This window comes from Pipra filicauda, unplaced genomic scaffold (genome assembly GCF_003945595.2).
Source record: "Pipra filicauda isolate LSUMZ 115617 unplaced genomic scaffold, ASM394559v2 scaffold111_size4109106_pilon, whole genome shotgun sequence".
Lineage (NCBI taxonomy): Eukaryota > Metazoa > Chordata > Aves > Passeriformes > Pipridae > Pipra > Pipra filicauda.
The window spans coordinates 3,944,583-3,961,368 of record NW_024103563.1 but is presented as its reverse complement, the minus strand read 5'-3'; the positions used below and the strand labels follow the sequence as shown (position 1 = coordinate 3,961,368).

The 16,786-nt window shown below is 39.7% G+C and overlaps 1 protein-coding gene across 3 annotated transcripts in view; it reads right to left on the bottom strand.

The window, feature by feature from the left end:
- FAM13C (family with sequence similarity 13 member C) overlaps nt 1-16,786 on the bottom strand; it is a 52,585-nt gene that overhangs the window by 14,723 nt on the left and 21,076 nt on the right. For all 3 annotated transcript variants that reach the window (XM_039382814.1, XM_027745957.2, XM_027745958.2), the window contains 6 exons: nt 15,241-15,304; nt 9,549-9,699; nt 9,100-9,165; nt 3,869-4,079; nt 2,792-2,930; nt 1,349-1,430 (listed from right to left, as the gene is read on the bottom strand). In XM_039382814.1, the coding sequence (XP_039238748.1) occupies nt 1,349-1,430; nt 2,792-2,930; nt 3,869-4,079; nt 9,100-9,165; nt 9,549-9,699; nt 15,241-15,304 (713 nt within the window). The remainder of the gene's footprint in view (nt 1-1,348; nt 1,431-2,791; nt 2,931-3,868; nt 4,080-9,099; nt 9,166-9,548; nt 9,700-15,240; nt 15,305-16,786) is intronic.

The window sequence follows — 16,786 nt, the reverse complement described above, 5'->3', positions numbered from 1 at the left end:
TCAGACTTTGTTCATAGCACACATCTGGCTGGTGCAGCACCTTGGGCAAGGCAGAAGATTGATGGCTCCACATGTGTTAAATTTGTTGAAATCCATGCAGAAGCAGTAATAAAATTTTTTAGCTGTGACAGTCTGAGGATATAGGCCAGCTTGGTAGGGAAAATCAGAATTTTTTAGTAAACCCACAGAGCTAGAAAGGATGGACAAGCCTTATGAATTTGGAGAAGGACCTAAGAAGCACCGGAGTATTTTCCATTTCAGTTGTACTTGTCATGTTAATCTCATGAATCTCGCTTCACTTAAAAGCCGTGCCATTATTCAGGATAATAAAATCAAGGGTTGTCACAGGATTAAGCATTTTAGGTGTGAAGGTGAGGCTGATCTATGAACACTAGACCCCTGGCTAGGAGAAGCAATGGTTGAGTCAAAAAGATAATTTTCAGAAAGTTAACTAAGTAGATCAGCCATTTCTTCTCACTTGTATTTCCTGGATTTGTAACACAAAGTTCAAGGAAAAACAACAACGACAAAAATAATAATCATAATGATGATGATGAAATCTTACAGGACAGTACTCAAGGGAGAATTTTCCAGAAGAAATTTACTGAAAGATGAGTTTCTAATTCTTTACTTACCACAATCACAGCCTCTATATCTACATTATTAACTACATCCAGAACAGAGATGAAAGATAGTACTACAATTTATCTAGTAGTGAGAATCCATTTATAACAGGGGAAAAAAAAGATTTAGATAAATTATAAATAGCCTTAAGAAAAAAATCAATCTGTCTTGGCTACATTCTCCCTGAGGGAAAGCATGTGATACACCCCTAGACGTTAATGGAGTGGTTCGCAGACAGTCAAGGGCAAAACCTGACCCTCAAGACCAAATCTAATACCAAGGAAAGATCTGTACTTATGATCAAAATAAATAAAATCTTTAGAGATGAATATCCTCAGTCGTAAAGAAACAGTTTCACCTACATTTCTGCCATTACAAGGAAAGTTTTAACTTCTCTATTTCAGGCACTCATGGAAATATTCAAAATAGCATTGCCTTTTGCATGAATGTTTATAGTGATAAGGGAGAGACGGTGTCTTTTTCCCCTTCCCCTTTCTAGCCTTGCTATGAAGGTTGAACTGGCTTACTTTAATCCCTGCTTTCAGGAATCAAGGCAAGTCATATCCCCTAATATCTCTGTTGCCTTTGAAAGCCTTATTGGCATGCACTGTGAAAAATAAGCAGAGCAGTGATGTTAGACAACTGACTCTAAAATATTCCAGGTACACTCCTACTTCCAAAAGCTTCAGCAATAAAGGGAAAGCAACGTTCTATTATTATGTACCTTTGAGCTGCTTCCGACCTTTGGCCAAAGCATTCATCCATTTCAGAACTTCAGGATTGGAAGTCTTGTCACCATGGGAAGGCTGAATGCGAAGACAAACGTAAAGAATGTAAAGAAACAGAAGGAACTGAGAGTTAAGTGATCAAACAGACAAAACCCTTTGTGCTCCAAAATGCCCGTAGTTCCCACTGCATGGTGTCACGGGGCCATGCAGAGCACTTGGCTTGATCGTGGCATTAATTTGTCATGACTTATCTGTGCCCCATTGTGGCACAGTGCTACATGGATCTGGGTGTTTTGTCTCTGATCCTAAAAAAGACCCAACAACATTTAAGTCTCTGACTAATCGGGTAAATAACCTCAGTGACTTCAAAAGGATTGATCAAATACCCAATTTTAGTCAAGTTCCTAAGTGATTTCCAGGATGGTAACTGAAGCTCTCTGTCCCTTGCAGGGATGAGCCCTTGCTTTAAGACAGGGATTCTGCTGGGAAACAGCACTTAAAAAATTTCCACTGACCTGCTTAAATAATCAAATGAAAAAATCCTGTGCTAGAGTCATCTCAAAAGTAGCAAACGACTGAATCTATATCAGTTCTTTCTTTGCATTTAGAAATTGTCTCCAAGTTTAAATCAATTTACACTGGATCTTCAAAACTCAAGATATTTAAAATGGCATAACAGTTTTGCAAAATTAGGCCTCTCAAATATTTTTTTTCCCTGGTCACAGTGTGAGGATTATGTATAAAATTTTTCTCCTGGGAGCATATGATGACCACTGGGCCATACAATTCACAAGTTTAAGTTTTCGGTCATCAATGGGATTACAAGGTAATATGTAATTAATTTTAATATGGTCAGAAAATATCACAAACTTCCCTATTTCATATTGTACACATTCTTTGATATGTTTAAGCTGCACAATTCACATTACACAAACCAGCTCGATATGAACAATCCTGCACAGAGGGCACAGCGCTCACCACTGACCTCAAGCAACCCCCCATAAGTTTTATTTCTCTTAATTTCTGCCATCAGCTTCTGTTGAGCCCCACACTTTGGAGGTTTACAGGAGTCTGCCTGAAAGAAGGAATCTGCACAGAGGAGCAACAGTTTCCAAGCAAATGAGTTCTACAAAGTGAATAAGTAGCTTTTCATCTTTTTTTTTTTCATTTTTTGCATCATTTTGGTTCACAAGCCTGTCAGCTACATTTCACTGCTTCACACTTCTCGAAGATGGATATTTTGCAACAAAGGTAATCCAAAGAAAATGTAAATTAGAGTCTCAGAACTACTGCTTACACTGGAAGATGCCAAAAAGATATTCCCTCATTGAAGTTTTTCCCATTTCATTTTACTAAAAATACCCTTTCTTTTACTGTTTTGCATAAGTTTAAATACACTGGGATCCTTGCCTTCCTCTTTTTTTCAATTATTATCTTACCAGGTATTTTTTTTCTTGCTCAAACTTTTCTTCATACTTCCTAATTTTTCTCTTGAGGCTCTGCAAATGCTTGGTAAGTTGTGTTACTGTCTGTGGTTCTTTGCAGTCTTCACAGTTACATCTGGAAGAACTTCTTGGCCTGCAAAAGCCAAAAAAAATAGTTGCTGGATCTAAGAACTGGCTATAATGGTCCTTGCATTTTTTCAGGCACACTTTAACTTTCTTAGCACTTCAGAATTCACAGCTAGGTTGTTTCACAAGATAGAGACAGCTTAGTTTTACAAAGTAAGCATAAAATAATTGCTTTTACTTGAAGGTACCCCTAGGGTATAATAATGGGTTCACTGTCTGTCTTTCATTCTCTATTTTTATAATTAATTGTGGGATTTCTGAATATTTTGGAAAAAAAGTTAATCTAGTAAGTCAAACCCTGATCCATTACTTACATTTAACACCCATATCTTAATTCACAAATCTTCCAGCTATAACAGGAGAATGTAATGACATGATTTGCAAAACTAAGTGCAGGGAGTTTTTCATTGCTGGGAATAATCATTGTCATTCTGAAGGCAGTTTAGTTTCTGATTATTTACAGTTGCAAATCAACAGATCTGATTATTATCCATATGCAGATGAAGCTATGTATATGAGCTTTTAAGAAAGTTTGATTTCTCTCTGTAACTCACAGCTTGGTTTCTGGAAATCACATATATGAATAGTTCATATGCTGTTTGACACTGTCACATCCAGTGAATGGCTCAAGCTGTAGTTCAGTTACAGCTGAAATTTTTAGTATTATGCCACCTTGTCTTATCACACTGATTACTAACTGACATTTAAAACTGTCCTTGCTAACTGTAGTTAACAAAGATTTCAAACAATGTCCTCTGTTATGACTGAGAGAACACTAGTTCCTATTTATGGTACTGCAAATTATCCATGTCAAAATACGCCACAATATGAAAAATTTCCTGTTTATGACATGACAGTGACTAAAAAAAACCCATGAAGAGTCAAAGGCTGTGGATTGCAGAAAAAGTTTTAAAGACACATAAGAATTAAAATACATTTTCTTACACCATGAAAGGCTGAGCACTTGGTGGAGAAGGGGCAGACTCTGTGTCTAGATTAAATCTCTGGCTTTGGCTAAAGATAGAGCAGCGTGGTGACAAAAGCGGATTGTCTCCATCTGTAATGTGATACAGCAGTCGACTGGTCCCTAGGGAGTGATGTTCCTGTGGGCTGCTCTCCATGTCGTTCTGCCAGTCTCTGTGGGCTGGCACAGGCTCTGGAAAGAAAGTACAAATCAGTGTGGACCGGGGGTCACTCACAAGGTACTGAGCTACCAAGGTGAATGCAAATCTTTCCTTGCACAAGGGCCCAAAGTAAACAGCAAACAGTTCAGCAAAGTGTCACATGCAGGATGAACACGGGACTGAGGATGACAGAAGTACAGTTATTGGCTTAACCTAAATCATTTTTGAGTTCCACAGGAGAAGCTAGATGGGTGCGTTCATAAATAATGAAGTATAATATAAAGATGGAGAGTTTCCCAGAATGGCAGCACTACCTGTATTTTCATAGATCTGTTTATTTTTGAGAGCCACATTTCTGGAGTAGATGACGAGTGTGCAAAGTAAGATTAACTTTGTGATTTATCATTTACTGCCTTGGCAAAGAGAAAGGAAGATCAAAAATATAATGTGCCCTGATGCTGAGAACCTCCAGGGCTGCTTGCAGATTTTTGTTAAGGTTTGAAGGAACATACCTATGGGTCTAAAGAACACAGGATATGAAAATAGCAACCACCACCTGTAATATTCCAGTTAGCTATTCAAGGTAAGTGGGCAGTGACTGCTGCCTGGAGGAGTCATGCTTGTGATACCGTGTTAACAGTGTCTTGGACTGTGAATGGAAACCTCACCCCAGGTGCCTCAAAAGGTAAAATTGTTTTATAGTGGTGATCAAGCTAGAAAAAAGTAGGAATTGGTGAACTTCATCTCACTGGTTCTGTTTATGGGTGACATGAAAACTAATGGGCACATTACAGTGCCTATCTCCAGGGAATATCCAGAGTTCATCTTCCCTTTGCTGTACATGAGTACATTAAAGGGAATAATCATTGTATCTTATTCCTCACCCTCAGTAGTTGTGGGTGAGGATGATGTAGCCTAATCCACATTTTTGCTATCAGATGATTGCAATTTAAAGCAGATTATACTTTTTAGGGAGAAACTCCACATTCATAAAAGTCCTTGCCCAAAAATTCTCTCTGTTTTGCTTTGTTAAAGCAAAGATTATGCTCTGTCTCAGGTCCCCCTACAGCAATTTCCACAGCACATAATATTTTACACCAGCTATGTTATTTTTTTTTTCTAAACCCATTTATATATACAGCTTTTTAATTCATATATTTTAATTCATATATTTAGTTCATTTATTTTGGATTTCCAGGTAGCATGCATGTGATTTCTGATCAGTGTTATATTTTCCATATGGCTTGTATTCTAATACATTTCACAGAATCTTTTTATTCAATTAAAGTCTAAAACTGCACAGGAAAACAACTGTACATGGATTTACTCATAGAAGAACTGGCAGGTTTAGGTAAGTTCTTTCACCTTCACTTTCTTTTCATTTTCTCCTTTGCACATGGGACATGACATTCCTATGCTGAGTGGGTATTTCTGTCAGGATTTTAATGGAATCTTTGCATTACATTTTATTTGCCCTCTGCCCAAGAGATACCGAAGCTGCAAATCCCTATTGCTGCACTGGGACAGTGGGGGAAAAAACAGCTCTGAGTGGCAGCCTTCACAAAAAAACAACTATTAATTTAACATATAGTAGTTACAATGGCCTAAAATATCATTTTATTGGGCACTATCCACCCGTTTTTGCTTTACAGACAACAAAAAATCCTACTGTATAATCACAGTTTAGTCTGTCATGCAAAAGTTGCATGTGACCTTTGTATCTATAAACTCATCTACTCTTGGCAGCATCATCAATTATAATTATGTTAAGCATTTTCATGATGAGACAATGTGGCTGATTTTTAGTTCCAACCTTGCACCTTTCCTCTAAATACCTCATACTATGAAGGTCAAATTCCACTCTCCAAGGTACCAGAGCAACACCCAAGTCTCCTAAATCATGTGTGAGATTCAAATCCTCCCACAGAGAGATCCAGAAAGGCATCTGGGAGAAACAAGGGTAGAGAACTGTACAAGCCATGGGAAATCAGGTACTGACAGCACACAGTGATAATGGCTGGAATAATTGCTGTTCTGCAAACAAAAGTGTTATCTCTTTTTGGCAAGTACTGTCTCCTTACCCTGTAAGATTTTTTAAAAAATTATAGTTTTGGTTGGGTTTTGGTCTGCTGTGGGGCTTTTTTATTCTGAAGATTGTCAATGAGAAGAACCTGGATTCCTTTCTTTAATTTCACCATCTTTGAACTTCAAGAAATATACAATCACTGTGAAGTGGGTTGACTAAGAATAGTTTCACAGATTTCTCATGCTCTGTTATTATTAGGAATAAATTCTTTTATAGTCATATTAAGTAGCAGTCCCCTCACTGTGAAAGGAAAATGATGTGATAAAAAGATCAGCTGGTCTGTGTATGACAGGTGCAGGAAACAACTTTCCAACATTTGAACTCTGATTTCCTGTGGACCTAGAACTACCCCTCTTGCAGGAGACTGTACTGCTGATAAACCATAGGGTCACAGACACTTGCTCCTTTTCACATTTACAACCAGGCGATTTTCCTGGGGCCAACCCAGTCTCAGAAGTGGAAGAAAAGCACACATTCAAGACTGAACACTCCTTGAAGATAAATGCAAAGGACAGGTAGTGGCTGGTGCAGCTCCAGCGTGAAAACACACAAAACTCAAGGAGGTTTTTTTATTCAGAAAAGGAGACAACCTGCATGCCAGATGAATTTGGGAATATTTCCCAAAGGCCAGGGCACTTCCATTTCCTTGGCACCAGGGCTGTGCACACTGGTGCAACTTTGGTATGGCCCAAGAAGGGCTTTAGTTCCAACCCTACTACAGGTGCATTAAATTACTGCCTCTGTTCATAAGTGGTCAGCAAATAATTCAAACTGATTCATTCACATGGCCTGATTACTGTCATAGTGAAACACCTCGGTGATGACAAGTTCTAACCAACCACATTTTTAATTAAAGCTTAAGGCCATCATCCTGGTTCCAGTTCTGCTTAGGTCCTAAACAAGACTCTAAGCATTATCCTGAGAGTAGCCCATGAACTGACCATGTGTTCATGTGTCTGGTCTAATTTTAGCCTCTATTTTTTACAAAACTGAGAATTAAAGCCACCTCTACCCAAGCCAGTAAGTTGCCCCTTGGCATCTACTCCATCTCATCTGCTGGACAGGACTTAAAGCCAGCTTTGCTATCTTATGCAATATGTTCATAAGATGGACTTCATATGGCAACAAGTCCTATGGTACAACTCGGTATTTATGCCTGTGATATTCTCTAAATAAAACAATAATACACTGAAATCTCTTGTATAGAAAAAATAATATGCATCTGTAATGTGTTCAGCCCTCAACGTGTAATGTCTGTGAATGCTGTACCAGGATTTTTAATTTCAAGGCCATTTAGAACTTCTTGTAGTTAGGTTCAGCTGCTCACTGCTCAAGTCATATATTTGATGTGTACTAATATCCAAAAGCTATAGAAATTACACCCTGCTCTTCTCTGTTTTCCCCTTTAAGAAACTAGCTTAGTAACCCCCAGAAATTCTTTATGGTCTTACTTTGGCAGCTCCAATTCTCTTTTTACATATTCAGAAGTAAACTGGAAATTGCTGACTTTGGTCATCTGTTGCTGTTCATCCCCTTAAAATTTGCATCCTGGAATGCCCTGTCATTTTACTAGACTGTTCTCTTTTCATTCACCATACATATGATGCATACCTTTCTAATTTTTGTTGACTGGGATGCAAATGAAAGGATTGTGTTTATTTTGCCTGATTCATTGAGGAAAGGCTAATAACTAGAGACGTAGCATAGATGGCACATTCTCTGAAAACTCTGCCGAGGCTGGTACAAATCTCTGGATTCCATCCAAGTTTGAGCTGAAATAGCCAATAGTCCCATGTGACAACTGCACCTTAACTCAGGGCATCAGAAGTTCTCAGTAGTAATTTAAAAGGCAGAATTAGGGCCAGCTCTGCCTGTGCAAAATGGCAAGTTGCTAAAAATACCACAAACCACAAAGCAGGTTAGCAGGAATGACTGCATGTTAAAACCCATTAAATAGGGAAGCTTTAACTAAAGCAAGAGTTGGAACTGCTGGAGTGACAGAGCATGCTCTCAACTGTGCAAGAGAAATGCTACATCATGCAATATTTCCCCAAGTAGCTGCATATGGGCAAATGGGAGCAGAGAGGGTACTGGAAGTAGAAAATCTAATCAAAACAGCAAAAATAAGTACAGGAAACAATTATGGACCATCTAACAATGAACTATGAAGCTACCAGAACAAAATAATGCGGTAAACTACTGGAAAGGGAGGAAAACCCCACCCTGTCACAAAGGAAAGGGGTCACTGCAGATTTCGGATGAGCTGCAAAATGTCTCTGTGCAGCACACACATGAGACCTGTCTCTGCCTCAGATGCATGCCCAGGCTGGCACCAGCCCAAGTTCCATACCTGTATTCAAGAGCAATTAAAGTATTTGCCTTGCTGGGCTAAAGTATTCCTGTTTTTTTTTGGTTTTTTTTTTTAGCTAAAACCCAGGACATTTAGCATTTTCACATTCCTTCATTTTTATAATAATTTGACTTCTGCATACCTTTTTCCTTAATTTTGCAACGCAAACCTCCAACTTTAGAATTTCTTAAGCAGAACACTATCACTTGTGATTTTTTTTTTTAGGTAAATAACGTTATTTTCTGCTGAAAATTCTTGAGCAAACAGCTTCTAAAGTAAGTTCTTCTGAACCCAGATTTATTCTGATATGAAACATCAATTAACCACGCATGGTGCACAGTTTAGATATTTGTGTATTCATGTCACTAGTCTGTGAGATGCATTAGTCATACTCCTTTGACCTATTTTTCACGAACGGTGACTCCTCTTCTGCTGAGCATCACGACTCTGCCAAGCCCTGGGACTGCAAGCTATGAATTGACAAAAATAGTGCCGAGCCTTGGGGCTGTTTATTTCCATATTGAGGAAAGAGGGAAAGATAACACACCACAGTTTGCCCATATGTGTAATAATACGGGTTCATGAATGATTAAAATCCACATGCTGTACAACTCACCTTCGCTATCTCTCTGCTGATGCATTAAATTAAAATCAATAATAGGAGAAATGAAGTGATATTGCTCTGACAAAAAGAATGACAAAAATAGAATTACATGATATGGCAGGTGATCTCACACAATACAGACATAGGAAGTAAAGAGCGTAAATTTACTTGGAAAAAAATAGCAGATTAAAACTGAAAATAAAAGAGTCAGAATTCTTAAAACCTATCTGAAAAGCAAGACTCTCCCTCAGAAAACCAAAGGGTTACAGCCATTAATTTCTGTCCTTTTGAGAGGTATCACCCCCTTTTTACATTACACGGCATTTGCGCCAGGAAATGGTGCTTTGCATTAGCTCTGCACCGTTTCCCGGGAGGACTGACTGCAAACCTGATTTTAAACTGCAAGTCACAAGGCTCTTTTATAATTGCAAATGAGAACACACCACGGCGGGACCGCTTACCTCCACCGCCGGCCCCATCAGCCTGCACGCCGGTCTGCGCTGATGGAGGGGCTGCGTCCTTGGGCGCCGGCAGCTGGGGAGCTTCCTCCTGGCTTGGCAGGAATGCAGAGCACAGCTCGCTTTCCAGGGCTTGCAGCTTCAACAAAGAATTCTGCAGACAAAAGCAGAACATTGGGAATGGATGGAGAACGACAGGAATCGGCAACAGCGCTTCAACTCCCGGAGCCCATGAGCGGTGCCTGCAAAGGGGTGTTCCACCGGCAGCTCCGGGAGGACGTGCAAGGGAACAAACGTGCACTGTTCCACGAGTTTCTTGACTCCTGGTTATTTAAGTCCCAATTTACATGGATTATTCATGACACGTGGGAAAGATGACTTCGTCAGCAAAAGACGATTTATTCTAGGGAGCCAAACTGAGGTGGTGTCCCTTTTCTTGGGCTTGGAGCAATACATTAGGGAAGTATTTCATTCATTGGCCTGACATCACGATCTGATGACATTATGTCCCTCCCCATTTACCATTCATAAAAAACCAAATCTCCCTCTCCAGCTTGTGAGTGCAGTACAGAGCAGTGAACAAAGAGTTACTGAGAACACGCTCCCTCGTGGGATCCTTGGAAGAAGTATTTTTTAATTGGCTTTTTTAGAGGTACTTCACTATGTAGACACGGCTTTTGTCTAGGTGCTGCTGATTCTACAGAGCAATTGGGTCATTTGCCATCCACTGCAAAGGTAAAATCAACACACCATTGTCACCTGCTGCAGACAAGTCAACGAGGACAAGGCTTGTTATCTATCACAGCACTTCCAGCTACTGTGTCACGCTTGGTCCGTTTCTCACTTTAATGCTGCATGCAGTATTAAACTGTACAACCTGACACAAGCATCTTGCTGTGATGTAAATGCCGTGAAAGCCCTAATCACCATCTGACTGGGCAAAATGAGTCACTACCCCCACGCATTCAGATCCCCTATCTCAAGGGAAATACAGCTTGCAACGTCATAAAACACAATCAGACAAGGCTGTCTTGATAATTAAGCAGCTGCCACACACAGAATATACGTATAACATTAAGTCACCCAAGTGGTACATATTTATGAAGAGCATTTTCTTAAGAAAATAATAAGAGCTGCAACAGAAAGAAAAATCCTCAAGTTTATGCCCTAAGAAGCGCTTTTCCCCACTCTGAAACCAAAGTATTGATTCATTAAGTGAAAAATGAATTTGTTTATCAGCCTGATTTCCTTTGTGTAACAATGTCACCTACGTAGTCAGTAGTTTAATATGTCTTTGCATTATCTTTATTGTAAGGCAGCCCTTTTATAAACCCAAGGATGACAGTAGCTTTAGGTTAAAAAAACTCCCACCAAACAAGTTTGCCTGAAAACAGCAGGGAAGACTTTTAGCCTTGATCCTTTCATTTCTTTTACAGAATTCAAGAAAATTATCGAAACCTTCTCACCCCCAACAGCTTTCAAATGGCAGCGAATTTCCTTACCAAGGGAAGGGTGCTGACTTGGACCATACCCATGGCACTGTTTTGGGAAGGGTTTTCATGACATGACAGGCCTCGTCTTCCGCTGTCTCTCATCCCAGATAAACCCAAACAAAGTGGCTGTGGAATTGTCAGAGCAGATAGGAAGCATTTTACAGTCATTAATGTCATCTAGCAAAAGATGACTATACCAGTTAAAAACCAGTGAGGACTCTGCTCCCAGCCTGGACCTTGTAATGAGAACAGCTGATGAAAAGTAGGGAGAACACAGATGAACAAACCAGAAGAACATACCAATTAGGAGATCATGAGTGAATGTCTGACAGAAGTACCTAACCTTCAGGGACTGTTACTTCAAGCATTTGACAAGAAAAATCTCCTATCAAGAAAATACATTCACTTTGCATCACTATTTCTTATGATACATTAATATTTATGGGAAGTTCAGTATAAAATCAGTCCCACAGACTACATTGTTAAACATTATACTTCAGCAATGCTTCTGCTGTAATTCACCAGCTGGTTTATATTCAGTTGCTCTAAATGATATTTTTCACCCATCTGGGGAAGGTGGGTGGATGGCAAATTTCCAGTCACTGCCAAACACTAAAAAAATTCATATAATAATAATAATAGAAATAGCTTATATATTTTCATGAATGTGCCCTTGACAGGGATTTGATGTAGGGAGAAAAAGACTAAGTAGCTTTGATCGTTTTGATGTTGCCAGGGAGACGATGAATTTGGAGTGTGCCATCAACCCCACCTTACTCCTAAACCACAGCTGAGTCCTGTGGTGCTGCCACAGCACATCACCCATGAAAAGTCACCACATATTTACAGGAACACACACAAGGAGACATGGCTTTAAGCAAAGGCCAAGCACAAAGCTGCTCAGGGTGAACCAGGCAAAGAAGTGGCTAAACATGTTAGAAGCCAAAACAAACAGCTAAAATACACAGACGGAAGAGTTATGCTTTGGTGAGTACCACCAACAATTTTAGTAAGCTCTTATATGAAGAACCAGTATAACAGAAGTAATTTAAGCTATGGCATTCTATATCTGCTAACGAACTCAGCTCAAACACTTCAGATTTGATGCTCATTCCAGCTGCCCTCTGGTGCCCACTATTGTTTCTTATGCAGTAGTTCCTGATCCATGATAATGCAAATGAAAGGACATATTAATATTTAAAATTGATCCTGAAATTTCTTTGGAAAAATAACCATATTGTTGCCTCTTAAGAAGAGTATCCTGAAAGTATTGAAAAAGAAGCAATTGTAATTGTCTTGGACAAAGGCTTCTTATCTCTTCTTATGTCCTCTTAAAGCAGCTGACAGTTCAAAGATCTTGAGCTATGCCAATTCCACTGAAGAAAAAACAAGGTTCACTATTCTAAATAATGGAAAAATAAATACATTCACAGGAAGCTGGAGGAAAACAGGGAGAGAGACAGTGTAGTGCTAATCACCTGTTTGGTATTTTTGATAATGCTTTAAGAAATCACAGACATTAAAATATCATACCTTTGCCTGCTGGAGAAGGCACAGTACAAAAGGACTGCCATTTGCAGAGGAAGCTTAGCCTGTGGTAAAGACACCATCTCTACAGACAAATAAGCTTGTAGCCTGTACCCCATTGACCATCTCTCCTTCCAACCAATTACTATCAAAAACACAGAGTGGAGGCCTTAGGGCAAGGAATTACTAAAATGGCAGATAATCCCTTACAACTAGAGATAAGCACCACCCTCTGTTAAATCCCTCTGGAGAATGGGACACTGAGAGAACAAATTCTCCCAATGCATCACCAAAATGCTATGGCAATGAGTGGCAGTGCCCTGAAACAGCCTATCAACTTTTTCTTGGTGGGTGCCATCAGTAACCCCCTCTCCCACTGGGACCTGGCAGGATCAGCACCATGGGACCAGGAGGCCATTCCTGGCCTTAGAAATAACTTCTGTCCCTGAGAAAGCACTACTTTTTATCAGCATCCTTTGTTTCATCCTTGTGGACTTCCTAAGGTCTGGTAAATTTAAGAACTGAGGGAAGAGGGAAAGGGAACAGGACTGCCCCAGCCATGAACTCTGCCCAGTCTCAGTCAGGAGCCTGACAGAAGGGACGAGAGGCAAAGCCCAGACTTGGTTCCTTCTGCAAAAAATGGTATCACCCTGACCCTCACACAGTGTTTCTGGACATGAAGGATGCCTGCACCCTGCCCTTGGGCCTGCTCCTGCCCCTCCAGGACACGAAGGCAGCTATTCTATTATATCCAGTTTGTTGATGGATTTACTGGATTTATGAAATCAGCTGGGGCAGAGAAGGAGAATAATCCAAGCTTTCAGCATTTAATGGCCTTTGAAGAGATTCATATAGAAAAGAAACTGAGCAAATTTCAACCTGTTCAGCTTCTTCACTCTGAGGAAATTAATGCTTTTATATGTCACATTGGAACAGCTTTTTAATTCTGAGAGTTCAGGTTAAAATAAGATAGGCATATTTTATGTGAACATAAATAAATCTCTGCAGTATCTGTTATGACAATATTTGTGTCTTGAGGCATATGACATTTTCAATTCAGAACTTCCTTTATGGGGAACGAACAAGCAACAATAAGATAGAACAAGATATGCCCTGGGTCTGCATAATGCCACGGGTGAGCAGTGAAGAGAGACACCATTTTCTCTAATCCTAGAAGAGAATTTATTTTCTTCTGATACATTTCCATGTGGGTTTGCAGGAGATCTGATCTATAGATCTGATGTATAAAACCTAAGATTTGGCAAAAGAAAACACCAGGTTGTAACCCTTGCTCATTCCTCATTGATTATTAATGATTTATTTTAATATCTTATATTTATTTTATTTATCTTTTCTAATCATCTGTTTTAGTATCTTACACTGATTTATTTATTATAATATTTTCTCTTAACCTTAAAGTCATCCTTTGCAAGGATTTTATATGGAAGCTTTCAAGTGGAAGCTTTAGTGAATATTTGCAGTGGGGTTTCTCAAAAGAAATGATAATTCGTTACTTCCCCCAGGGCCTTAAGTGGCTCGACAGAGGCTGAGTGCACTCCCTTAGATTGGTCACTGAGCAAGCCTTCCTTGTTAGCACTGGGATTTTCAACAGGGAGCTGCACAACAGTGACACAAATGCAAGGGAAATAATTCATTGCAGGGAGAAGATTAAGTCTCAATTCCTTTAAAAGGGCACATTGTGGTTTTCCCCTAATGAAAGTCAGGCATCTATTAATAGACACAGATGTTCCCTGGCTCATTTCGAAAACAAAGCTGTCTTTTCCACGATTTAACAGGAATGGACTTCTCTTCACCCTTACTCTCTTTTCCCGCTGCTTCTGTTGTTCTGTTGTCTCGTTTTGCACTAAAAATGTTTTCTGCTCCTTGTTTAGGTCCAGTATCATCTGCTGCCCCTGCAGTGTGTGGGTGTACTCTGTGCTCCTGTGCAGGTACCCCAGGCTGTGGGAGATGCTTTACAAGGTTTCCCACTTTGCACAACTGCAAAGCTTGGTTTTACCCCCCCACCCCACCCAGTCTATTGCTGATTGTTAGGACCTAGCCCAGGCTCATCCACTGTTTGATATGATCACACAAACAGCTTTTCTGTGCTCCGCTCACACTGTGCTCCTGGCACAATCCATGTGAAAACAGCTTGTTTCAAGTGTCACAGGTGTTACTTTGGCTTTCCTTGCTTCCCCTCTTCAACTCTCCCTTCCTCCCATCTAACAACCAGAGCACCTTTTACACTACATTGTACTGTTCACAGTTTATTTATGCAGGCTGTAGCAACCTTGAGAACTCCTTGTTTTTAAACAAAACATATTTAATAGATGAACACTTTTGAGCTGTAATATGAGGAAAAAATCAAATGTTCTTGAAAGATGGCATTTCACACAGTCAATATTGAGCATTTGATTCTTTCCTGAGCAAACAGAAAGCAGCAAGAAGTTGATTTAAAATATTTTTAAAATCTCTGGCTTCTGGCTTTTAAACTATTATGGCAGTCTCATATCATCTTTTTAAACTATTCTCCAATAACATGACTAGAAAGATTCACTAAAAAGCCAATCCATGATTCTCAAGCAATTACATTATTCCAAGACCTTGACATTAACAAAACCCAAACATCTATTTAAAATTTATAACATCATATTTCAACTTTTGGTTAAGCTTACCTCATTTAAGCTGTTACATTGATCGGTTGCTTCCTTTGGTGAAATGCTTGTGTTCTGATCTATTCTACAAAACAAAATAAGAACTTTCACTCAATAGATTGCTTATCTGTGCTGCAAATATTTCAGACTTTTTATCATGTCTCTACATAAGTTACAAATTAAGTTATTTTATTAAAAAATAAATAAACAAACAAAACATTTCTGTGAAAGTTACATCTGTATTTTGTACCTCATTCAAAACAACTGTGATTTTACTGGAATCCTAACTAATATATTTAAATCGTGAATGAAGTCCTGCAAAACTACAACATTACAATGTGGGTTTATTTTGTCATGCAGAAGTTCTACAGAGGCATGATCAGTTCAGTGTCTCGGTGAGCTAATAGGGTTAAAGCCAAGAAAAATCTCAGACATATGCTTAAATCCAAGCACAATTTGTCCCACATGCTTTAAATCAGGAACAAGAGCTTTCCTGTATCAGAGACATAAAGAATAAATCTTCCCATACTTAAATTTGATGGCATTTCAGGCTCCCAATCTTCAATTTTCTGCTTAAGCTCCCTTTTTAAAATTTCACAAAGACCCCAGTGCCTGGAAATCCTGTGAGAGAGACGTCCACATTTTCTAATGAGTGTCACTTTGCAGCCACCAGAGATGTTCATACCTTTGGTTTTCTTTCAGTATATTGCTGCTTCACCACATGGAAATAGGAAAGGAAGGCGCTGGACTGGCAAGGGGGAAATCTCTTCCATCTGACTGAGGCTAATAAGACAGCTGTGCCCCAGCCAGTCAGATGTGGGCCTGGCCTAAGGCTCCACACACCTACCAGCTTCAGGATTAGTTACCAATTCCTTCCACCAAGGAATGAAACTGAAGTCTAAAAAATACTTCTCAGAGAGAATAAGTGAGCAACCTGGGAAGCCTCATCCCACAGCTCGGTCCTTGCCTAAAGCAAGCTGAGGGTTTCCACACCTGCCTTCAAAGCCTGACATGGGTGTATCCCAAGTTAACAACTCAGCTGAAGCAAGAAAACTGTAGCTGTCTCAGAGAATGAGATTTCTCGCTGCTGAAAAGGTGGCAAGGTTTGCTGGCCCCTGTGAGACTCACGCACAGACATGATCAAACCCAACGCAAACCCAGATTCCTTTGGACAAAATAGTTCATATTTTTCCATGCTCAGAGTCATCCCAGCAAAAACAGATAGTTTTAAAAGTCTCTAGAGACCCCAAAACCGGTACAGACAGATTCATAGATGTTTGTTGTAGTTCTTCATGGATTTATGTGACATTTAAAGACTGAAATGCTGGATATGCCACTTTCCTTATCAAAACAGACACACTAGGTAGCTACACCAAGGTGAACAATCACTTGCTTTCAAATAGGATCCAAGGTGTGCAGTTCACGTAGGAACAAAAATGAGCCATTTTGGGAAGGGCTCATGCAGCACTGGAATGGGAGGTCTCACAGCCCAGCCAGCCTGCACCTCCCTCAGGCACACAGGTACGGGATCAGATGTGAGTGATTTCTGACAGCACTTGAGCAGCAG